Source organism: Macaca mulatta, chromosome 9, assembly GCF_049350105.2.
Source record: "Macaca mulatta isolate MMU2019108-1 chromosome 9, T2T-MMU8v2.0, whole genome shotgun sequence".
Taxonomy (NCBI): Eukaryota; Metazoa; Chordata; class Mammalia; order Primates; family Cercopithecidae; genus Macaca; species Macaca mulatta.
This window is the reverse complement of record NC_133414.1, coordinates 122,296,093-122,306,326: the sequence shown is the minus strand read 5'-3', so window position 1 is coordinate 122,306,326 and position 10,234 is coordinate 122,296,093. Positions and strand designations below refer to the sequence as shown.

At 36.0% G+C, this 10,234-nt stretch overlaps 1 protein-coding gene across 23 annotated transcripts in view; it reads right to left on the bottom strand.

The window, feature by feature from the left end:
• Positions 1 to 4,055: 4,055 nt before the first annotated feature.
• Positions 4,056 to 10,234, bottom strand: part of ADD3 (adducin 3) — a 129,480-nt gene continuing 123,301 nt past the window's right edge. For 12 of the 23 annotated variants that reach the window (XM_077947481.1, XM_015148127.3, XM_015148128.3 and 9 more), the window contains 3 exons: positions 8,754 to 8,877; positions 6,907 to 7,002; positions 4,056 to 6,295 (listed from right to left, as the gene is read on the bottom strand). In XM_077947481.1, the coding sequence (XP_077803607.1) occupies positions 6,003 to 6,295; positions 6,907 to 7,002; positions 8,754 to 8,877 (513 nt within the window). In that variant the 3' untranslated portion in view covers positions 4,056 to 6,002. The remainder of the gene's footprint in view (positions 6,296 to 6,906; positions 7,003 to 8,753; positions 8,878 to 10,234) is intronic. The other 11 variants (XM_015148135.3, XM_028826820.2, XM_077947489.1 and 8 more) reach the window with 1 other exon arrangement.

Genomic DNA, 10,234 nt, shown 5'->3' with positions numbered 1-10,234 from the left:
TTTACAGACAAGAATTATTGTTGGATTTAACTGGTGGCAGACATGTCCAAGGAATATTGCAGGGATTTGATCCCTTTATGAATCTTTTGATTGATGGATGTGTGGAGATGGCAACTAGTGGGTAACAAAATGATATTCCTCATGGTGATATGAGGAAATTGTATCGTGTTAGAAGCCTTGGGATGAGTATAAATCAAGGCTGTTTTGCAGATAAATCCACAACCTCTCCCCAAAGGGCCTATTTTACCATGATGTAAAAATTGGGTCATGTGTATTTTTATATTAAACTTTTTGTTAAATAAAAAAGAATTGTGGACTGGATATATATCCATCTATTTTTCTGCTGGATAAAAAAAACTTTTTTTTTTTTTTTTTTTTTTTGCTACAGGAGTATCAAAATGTGCCCGTTTGTCACTTTAAGTGTAAATGGCATTTAAATTAGAGGTTCCAACAGTAAAGAAATTAGCAACTTGAGACAATACTATAAAGACTTACGGAGCATCTAAAAACTTGAAATTTTAGGAATTATTGAGAAATATTAATTAGGCTTGGTCTTGTAATGTGTTTCTCTAAACTGTTCCTGTAATAAAGTTTTAAACATCACAATTTGCAGTAAACTTTAGAAAATGTATCTATTTTATCTATTCCTAGGTTATTCCCTGATGGGTTTCCAAGGAAAACTGTGGTATGAAAAGCATGAAATACAGACTTGAAGACCTTTTCTTGCATCCGGGCTTAGCCCCCTCCATGAAATGTATGACATTAGGTAAGCACCAGCTCTCAGAAGGGTAATTCTTAGAAAGTCAGAACAAGATAACCAGGCTGTAAGGAACAAATAATCTGGTATCTATAAACTTTCCTCAACCTTAGACTGCACCTAGCAATGCATAATCAAAAGAGTTCTAAATCAAGCCCAGATACTTAAAGGAGTTCCCTCAATGAACTAAAACTAAATTTGGATCCAGTATTGCCCCCTAATGGTCAGCTCTTAGAAATGAAACCCCTTTGAAAGTAAGAGTATGCAGGCCGGGCGCGGTGGCTCACGCCTGTAATCCCAGCACTTTGGGAGGCCGAGGCGGGCGGATCACAAGGTCAGGAGATCGAGACCACGGTGAAACCCCGTCTCTACTAAAAATACAAAAAATTAGCCGGGCGCGGTTGTGGGCGCCTGTAGTCCCAGTTACTCGGGAGGCTGAGGCAGGAGAATGGCGTGAACCCGGGAGGCGGAGCTTGCAGTGAGCCGAGATCGCGCCACTGCACTCCAGCCTGGACGACAGAGCGAGACTCCGTCTCAAAAAAAAAAAAAAAGAAAGTAAGAGTATGCAAATTCAGGGTTTTTTTCTATCACGTTTCCCCAAAAGGCTTGTACATTAGATTTTTCTCCAAGACAGACCATCTTCAATTACATTCACTTAAATAAAATTGTAAATACAGGATATTTCTGATCTTTAAATTGACTTCTGTAACTAGATTAAGCTACCTTTTCTGGTTTTAAAACCATTTGCCTTAGAATGTCTCTCCTGTTTCCAATAATGGAAATCAAGAAAAGAAAAAGGGCTTCTTCTCAAGTCTCTGCTGCACCTTAAGCAAATGTATGATACCTTGTCTTCCAGGTGTCATGGTGAAAATTAAAGAGCTGGTTCTTCATCCTAAAGGATGCTCTCACCACCCCTGCTTCTCAGGTATCCACTAATTTCTTCACTCTTGAGGTGACTTGTTAGGGAAAAAAGTCTTCCAAAGCAAAAGTCAATGTTTGATCCCAAATCTACTTATATCAAAATACAAGTTCACCATGGCTTAACTTACAGTCCAAACTAAAGATAACTAACTGCCTCTTCCTCTACAAAGATGTACTGCAGCCACACAGGGTCTGGCACACAGATGGCATAATTACAGAAGTCTGAATCTCTGTGGGTGGAATCCTATCACCTACTTTTCATCTTCTACAAGCCTTAGTTTCATTACCTACAAAATGGGGATATTATCATCTACTTTGTTGGGATACTGGGAAGGCCAAATGAAGTCATATGAAAAGCATTTAGCCTAACGTTTGGTACACAGAAGGCATCAACAAAAAAAATTATCAGTTAACTCCTTGGTAAAAAAAAAATGTCAATTATTGAAGGAGGCATTATCTTGCCACTCACAGGTATGAAAACTCTGAGGTGTCACATCCTATCACAGCCTCTGAGAGCACACAACAACTTTCTATGTGTTCTCCACTGTGGGTGATATCTGTAATGGGACCTGCTAAGGAAACAAAGTCGAGAACAATCTGAGGCAAAGAAGCAACAGAGGAAATGCCTTCTCTTTCAAGTTCTGGATATTTCACAACAAACATGGTGCCTACAGACTAAATAGGGAAGTTGAGTGCGAGGACTGGAAACATTGGATTGTTAGATCTATTACTCCCTCTAGTGGCCACAAACAAGACTGCTTTTTTTCAAAATCCCATTTTGGCCAAGATTGCAACTTGGATATGTGTATGTACCACACTTGAGTTTGAAAAAAAATAACCAGTTTGTATTTTCTGCCTATGTGGGGGAAAAAAGGGGCCTGATGTTAAGAGAAGCCAATGGTGTCACAAATTTTATCAGTTTGGTTCTTTTTATTCCCTGCTGAATGAAAATACTAATCAATGGAAGAAAAGGTACATGCTAACTTTTGTGCTATATTGACTCTCAAGTGAGAACTGAAGATAATCGTCTTTGTTGCTTTATGAAAAGGAATTTTGAAATGAGCATCTTTCTAAAATAGCAAGTTTTTACCACAGGGTTATTTACAAGCCAAGGTAATAATTAAATATGCCCAAGACTATGACTATTTTTCTCTGACCAAACCCTTCATTTTTATAATGGGTAATTACAGTAAAAACTTCAATTAACCACAGCCCTCAATTAACATGTTATCCTCCTCTTGTACTGTATTTTTAGAACAAAGTAGAAAAATAATCACAAGAAATTATTCATATGACAGATTTAGTTTGAAAATCTTCTAGATGGGTTATCTAAGGAAGAAAACAGAAAAATCACATTCACACCATAATATATAAAAAACACCTATATATAAATGATATATATAACTATATATCTATATCTATCTATCTATACATATATATACACAACTAGATAACAGCTGGAAGGGAATATAATTTTTAAAAATGTAAATATGGGCCAGGCGTGGTGGCTCACGTCTATAATCCTAATGATTTGAAAGGCTGAGGCAAGATTATCACTTGAATCCAGGACAACACGGTGAGTTCCTGTCTAAACAAAAAGCAAATAGCTGGGTGTGGTGGTGCATGCCTGTAGTCCAAGCTACTTGGGAGGCTAAAGAAGGAAGACCACTTGAGCCCAGGAGTTTGAGGTTGCAGTGAGCTATGATCACACCACTGCACTCCAGCCTGGGCAACCATCTCAAAAAGGAAAGAAGGCTGGGCGCGGTGGTTTACTGCCTGTAATCCCAGCACTTTGGGAGGCCGAGGCGGGTGGATTGTTTGAAGTCAGGAGTTCAGGACCAGCCTGACCAACATGACAAAACTCTGTCTCTACTAAAAATACAAAAATTAGCTGGGCATGCTGGCACACACCTGCAATCCCAGCTACTCGACAGGGTGAGGCAGGAGAATTGCTTGAACCTGGGAGGCGGAGGAGGTTGCAGTGAACCAAGTTTGTGCCACTGCACACCAGACTGGACAAGAGTGAGACTGTCTCCAAAAAAAAAAAAAAGTGAATGTGGTGAAATTGTAAACTATTTTTTACTCTTTCTGCTGTTTTTCTGTTACATCGTTATTTGTACAACAAATACATTAAAAATCAAAGACAGAGGTACATATCTTGCAACATGTATTCTACATTAATACAGGCCACCATACCCTATTATCAAGACCAAAAATAGGTCTTTTAGGGAATATCTCCTCCAACATACGCTGAAACAAGACAGGTTTTGTATATATATAATTTTCAACTAATTTGAAAATATATTTACCACGATATTCTTTATTCAGAAGCATCAATAACTTAACCTGTGAATGGAAACCTCATGATACAAGTCTGTATATTTAAAATACTGTTTATTTGTGATTTAACATTAATTAGCATTACATCTAAGAGCAATATCAGATAACATTTATACATTTTTCCACAGGACACAGAGGTTCATTGGCTCATTCTTTATGCCAAAGCAAGTAAATAGAGGCATTAGCAAAAGGTGCAATAGTTCACTGTTGTGTTTAAAAAATATTTATGCACATTGCATTCATTTAGATATATGTATTTTCAAAAAGTTATGGAAAAGCATAGTTCACAGGTTACTGTCTCTACATACATCGTAATACAACATAAATGATGTAGAACATTAAAAAAATCTTCCAATAGAGAGTTAAGCAACTGAAAGTTTCCACCAAGAGATTAAAACACTGATTCCAGTAGTTATTGAGATCTAGAATGACATTTCCAGGCTCTGGCTCAACTCCGCATTATCATATGCACGCAGTCAAACAGAGCCAGCTCCAAAACACACTGTAATCAATGTAATTTTTTGCATGCCAACTCACCCTCAAGAAACACTTTGAATTATTTTTACCCACTGATCATTCTGGATCATTGATTTTGCATCGAACTGACATCACTTGGGTGAAAGGGAAAAAGCCTATATTAAGCCTAGGTTTAAATTTGTATTTACATTAAAAAGAAAGTTAACTGAAAAGATTTTTTTAAATCTGTAAAAATCAAGAAGTGGTACTTTTCTTATTTGTGGGATTAGACCTGCTGATTTCTTCTAGTGCTGCCCTCTAAAAATACACAAGGTTAGAAAGATTTGATCCTTTTAAAACTCAAATATCAACCAAGAAAGACATTGCTTTTGGCAGAGAAACAGAATTTTAGAAATTTGGGACATGTTTCCAACAAATCACACTTTGTATCCTATCGTGAATATGAGTCACTATCAAACTAGAATTCTTCTTTTCACATCCCATCTTTTGTTCCCTTAATTTTTCACTTTCCCCTTCATTCTTTTTCATTTGGCTACCTTATGAGACTTTTCTTTACTCATTAGCAATACTAAGAGAAAAATACAGTATAAGATTCAAATATGAATCTAGATGTACCTTTATATGCTCTAATCCTGTTTTGACACCAGGTCCCTGGATTCTTGAGTTATATTTAAGTATATTCAGTACCAAGCAGCCTTAAGTATGCTCTACTGTGAAAAGACTGGCTAATATGCTTAGGACACTTTTATACTGAATGGTATACAAACATCAACATACAAAAATTGTGGTTTTTTTGCCAGAGTAAACTAAATAACCCATGTTATGTGTACAAAATCCCCTTTGTTGAAAAATAAGGGGCTTTCTAAACTAATAAAAAAGGAAGTTTTCAAAAATTATAGTTTATTAAAACAACTTTTTTGGCAAACAAAGTTACTTCAGGTGAGGAAATTTTATACTGTGAATAAAATTCCAAATGAATCTTTTCTTAAAACTTTTTAAAAAATTATGTGCCAGTGTATACTAATGCTATAGATTCTTGTCTTAGAAGCTTTTAAAGCATTCTGTTAATGCCCATTGAAACAATGGGACTCCAAAAATACAGTCAATAATCATGACAAAAAATTATAATCTGATTAACCAAGTGAAGCAAGTATTGAGAAATAAAAATTCTCACTTGCTCACTGGCAATTTCTTTCTAACAGATATTATGGAGAAGGCCTGAAGTAATTCAGACAGATATCTGTTTACGGTGAATTATAATAATACTTCATGAGGGCAGAGCTAATTAAAACTAGTAATTGCTTAAAATTCAAAGCCATTTTTGGACATATAAAATGAGAGATGAATCTGAAAGTTTTTATTTTGTAAAACCTCTTTCCAGTTCTTAAAGTCCAGTTTGCTATATCCCCCAATCTGATCTACCATTGCATATTAATGATCAACTTAAATGTGGTATTTAAATGTGCAATGTCACATTGTTATAATAATAATTATAAAAAGACTTTACTTAGGCCTCAACTTTCTCCTTTTTTTTGTTCTTTTTCAGAAAAGAAGGAGTGCGGAATTTCTTCTTTTTCTTGGTCGGCGATTTTGAAGGGGAGCCTTCAGGTGACAGGACTTCTTCGATTTTCTCTGGAGACTTAATAGTAATCTCGACGTTTTCTATGGTTGTACTTGTGGTTAACCTACTTACTCGCTTAGCAAGCTCATCTTCAACATCATGCATATCATCCTTGCCATTTACTACCATAACAGGCACTTCCATGGAGATGAAGCTCTTGGAAAACAGCTCATGGTTTTCTATGAAAGGGGAGGGTTTTTGGGGGGTTATTTTACATACTTAACATTTTTGCTTTACTTTACAAAACTGAAATATTTTAGCAATGTAGTAAGGCATTACTTTAATTCCAATGAAGACAGATCATTATTTTAATAAACTGTAATTAGCAAGAAGCTAATTTTCTTTAATGATATAAAGGGGAAACGAACAAAGTTGTTAAAGCAAAGAGCAAAAGCTAGATAATCCCAGTTAGATGAAATGACAGTTTCATTGTAAATCAAATCAGCATAAATGAGGAAGACAACATATTTTTCTTTAGTTTTGGGATCATTTGGCAATCAATACTGAAAAATATTTCATGCTGTTGATTGGGACATGTTTATTTTAATTCCACAAATTCTTAAGAACTATGAGTTGCCAAAATTCAGATTAAGGTAAATCAATATAAATGTTGAACAAAAGTAGTGCCCCATTTTTAATGATATAAAATATGCAATTATTGGGAGATTTAAGTAAAATACGGAAAACTTACTGTGATGAGGTGTTCAACATCCTCACATGAAAACAAAACACAGAGGCACAGACTCAAGACTAACTCAGTGAATGCTATGAGGGAAATTACATTGAGTACCTTCTAATTTTTCAGGGACATTTTGCGGTGACTGAGTTTGAGACTGAATTTGTGAAACAGATGAAGCATCATCTGAGAGTAATTCCTGCTCAGCATCTGTTGGATAAGAGTTTAGTTAAAAGCCATGCAAAACAAAAACAAAGCAGCATATGATTTTAGGGAGGTTAGTGCATATATCAAATGCCCGCATACACAGAGATGATAAATTCTTCAGCAGTGAGCTGAGCATGCTAACAGCTATCCCATATATCCATAATTACATATTAAGAGGAGGTTAATGTGTTAACATTTCTGGCTGCTAATAGTTATTTTATATACAAGTTACAAAAGATGCACAGCTACTGGCAGCCCAGGGAAATGGTATGTCGCATGTAGCTTTTGCTAGCATTAGAAAACCAAAGCATACTGCACAGCCAGATGAAAAGAATTATAAAGTCTCACCAATGATGCTACATTAATGAGGCAGAATGCTTCATGGAATTTTTGAACAATATTTAATTTGTGATTCTTGTCAGAGCAATGTTACTGAGCTAATTCATAAGTCATAATAAATGTGGAAGAAACAACTTAGAAAGTTATATAAAAAAGGTGATGGTTCTAGAGTGCAACATTTGTTACCTGGCATCTTTAGGCTTTCAAAAAACAAGAGATTAAAGAGGGACATTTTACAAAATATGAAAAAAAGACAAAGTTCCCAACTTTATGTTAGAGTAAACAAATTCAATAACACCACTTAGAAAATTTAGTATAATTACATTAATGAGTCAGGATGACTCCCTTTTGTGACAAAGGCACAAAAAACTTCCTCGGATGATCCAGATGTCATTAGTTCTTCCTACATGGTATCTAACATGGACAAAAATTCATTAACTATTGGCTTGTTTTGCTTTGCATAAAAATTTCAACTATGTGTTGTGGATGCTCTAAAGCAGAGGCTCTTAACCCTCTTTTTGGGTGACAGGCTTCTTGTTCCTGACCCTGAACCCTCCCCTCCCTAAATGTGTATCTTAAACAATTAAGCATATATTTTTCAGGTGGCTCATGGACTGCCTGAAGTTTATCCAAAGACTCAAGATAGAGAACTCCTACTAGCAAGAATCTCTTATTCCAGAGAAAAAGGGAGCTAGTAGTCAATTGTTTAAGATGTTTTCATTAACAAGTCTTAAATATAATCCTAACAATCTACTTACTAAGGGTTCCGAAGCTAGAAAACTCAACCTACTAGAGTGTCCGTGTGCTTAAGGAAAGTCACATGAAAATTTTAGCAGTTAGTTTTAAATTTTGAAGTGACAATGTTAGCACCTCGAGATAACCAGAAATAGAGATTTTACAAAGCATCAAAACTACATACTTATCACTCTATAATTATTTAAAATTAAGAGAGTTAAAAAGCCACATACTTATGAAATGTATAAATCCATTAATTTATCTACATCTACTTTGGCTAGTAATTCTTTACTCATCTGGGAATCTCGCTTTCTAGAAGATTTTATTATAAAATAGTAGCATTCAGATTGTTTTATTTTTCTTTTTTTTTTGAGACAGGGTCTCTCTCTGCTGCCTAGGCTGGAATGCAGTGGTGCGATCTCAGCTCACTGCAATCTCTGCCTTCCAGGTTCAAGTGATTCTCCTGCCTCAGCCTCCTGAGTAGCTAGGACTACAGGCATGCACTACTATGCCCAGCTAATTTTTTGTATTTTTTAATAGAGATGGAGTTTCACCACGTTGGCCAGGCTGGTCTCAAACTCCTGACCTCAAGCAATCTGCCTGCCTTGGTCTCCCAAAGTGCTGGGATTACAGGCGCGAGCCATGGCGCCCAGCCACACTGAATATAAAGATTAACTAACCTTCTAAGCCTTGTTGTTTACGTTCGATTGTCTTCTTATACTCTTCAAGTTCTCCTTCTGTAAGATGACTAAATGGGTTAGGAGGAGCCGGTGGGCCATGATCATCATCTTCAAACTGCATAGTCTTACAGAGAAAAAATAAAAATAGATTCATTACCAAGAGTTTTATTTATGTATCTATCCATCCATCCATCTATATACACACAAATTCACATATGATGTTTGTGAAGCCTTATTTCACAACAATCCTAAGAAATGCAAGGTAACATGCTTTGTTTAAAATGTTCTTGTAAGATTAATGCTCTTAAACTACTGATCCAATTGACTAAAATTGCCAGTGATATTTCCTCAATAAGCCTGTATAAGTAAATTTTATAATAATTTTTAAACACCATTATGCCAAGTTTTAATAAGCTTCACATAAAAAAAAAACTTGAAAAAAAAAAAGAATTGCTCCATTTCAAAGACCTTTGTAAAAAAGGCTTACAGAAATGAAACTGTACCAAAAGTAGTTCTTTAAATTTGTTACGAAAATAAGCTTGTAACTGTTTTCTCCAGGAAAGGAAATAATGAGAATTTCAGTTGCACTTGGCATATGGAACCCATATATTTATTTTTCATCCCTCCCAAAACCCCACTAAAATGATAGTAAAGGAATAGAAAAAAGAAAAAAAAAAAAAAAGGATGCAAATGAGAAGCATGCTTATTTGCCCTGAAGAGGTCTGGTAAGGCCCAGAAACTAGAGGCAATAGGTACCATAGAAGGTGGTGGTAAGGAAAAGGTGAAAAGAGAGAAACAAGTTAAAAGTCTGAATAAGAAACAGATTCCCAGGTTCCCTTCCCTATTCCACAGAGCAAAACATTTCCCTCTCTCTCATCTCTGCAGAATATCAGAGGCTTAAGAAAGAAAAACTAACTAGGGGACACAAAATACAGTTGCAGGCTCCTAGAATGACGGTTGGAAACTGGCAGGAGACTGGAGTTCTTTTCCAGATAAACGAAATAGTCCCAGATAAAAGAATTACAGAGAATAATGTTTGGGGATTCCCCAGAGAAACAACCTGGTCCACATCCAATCACCCTACAATGAAGCTCACCAATCCTCGAGCTCTGTATATATCCAGAGCTTCTGATAGGCTTTAATGTCTCATTTTTCCATATAAACAGACATAGCCAACTCAGAATAGACAAAGACAAGAAAGGCAAATAAAGAAAATTTAAAATTGATACCCTTGGAGCAATAAGAGAAAGTGTAAAGATTAGGATGTTGTTAAAAAGGAACATTCATGGAATACGAACTCCTAAAAATAAAAAAAGTTGGCTGGGCGAGGTGGCTCATGCCTGTAATCCCAGCACTTTGGGAGGCCGAGGCAGGTGGATCACTAGGTCAGGATATCAAAACCATCCTGGCTAACACAGTGAAACCCTGTCTCTACTGAAAATAAAACAAACATTAGCCGGGTGTGGTGACAGGCGCCTGTA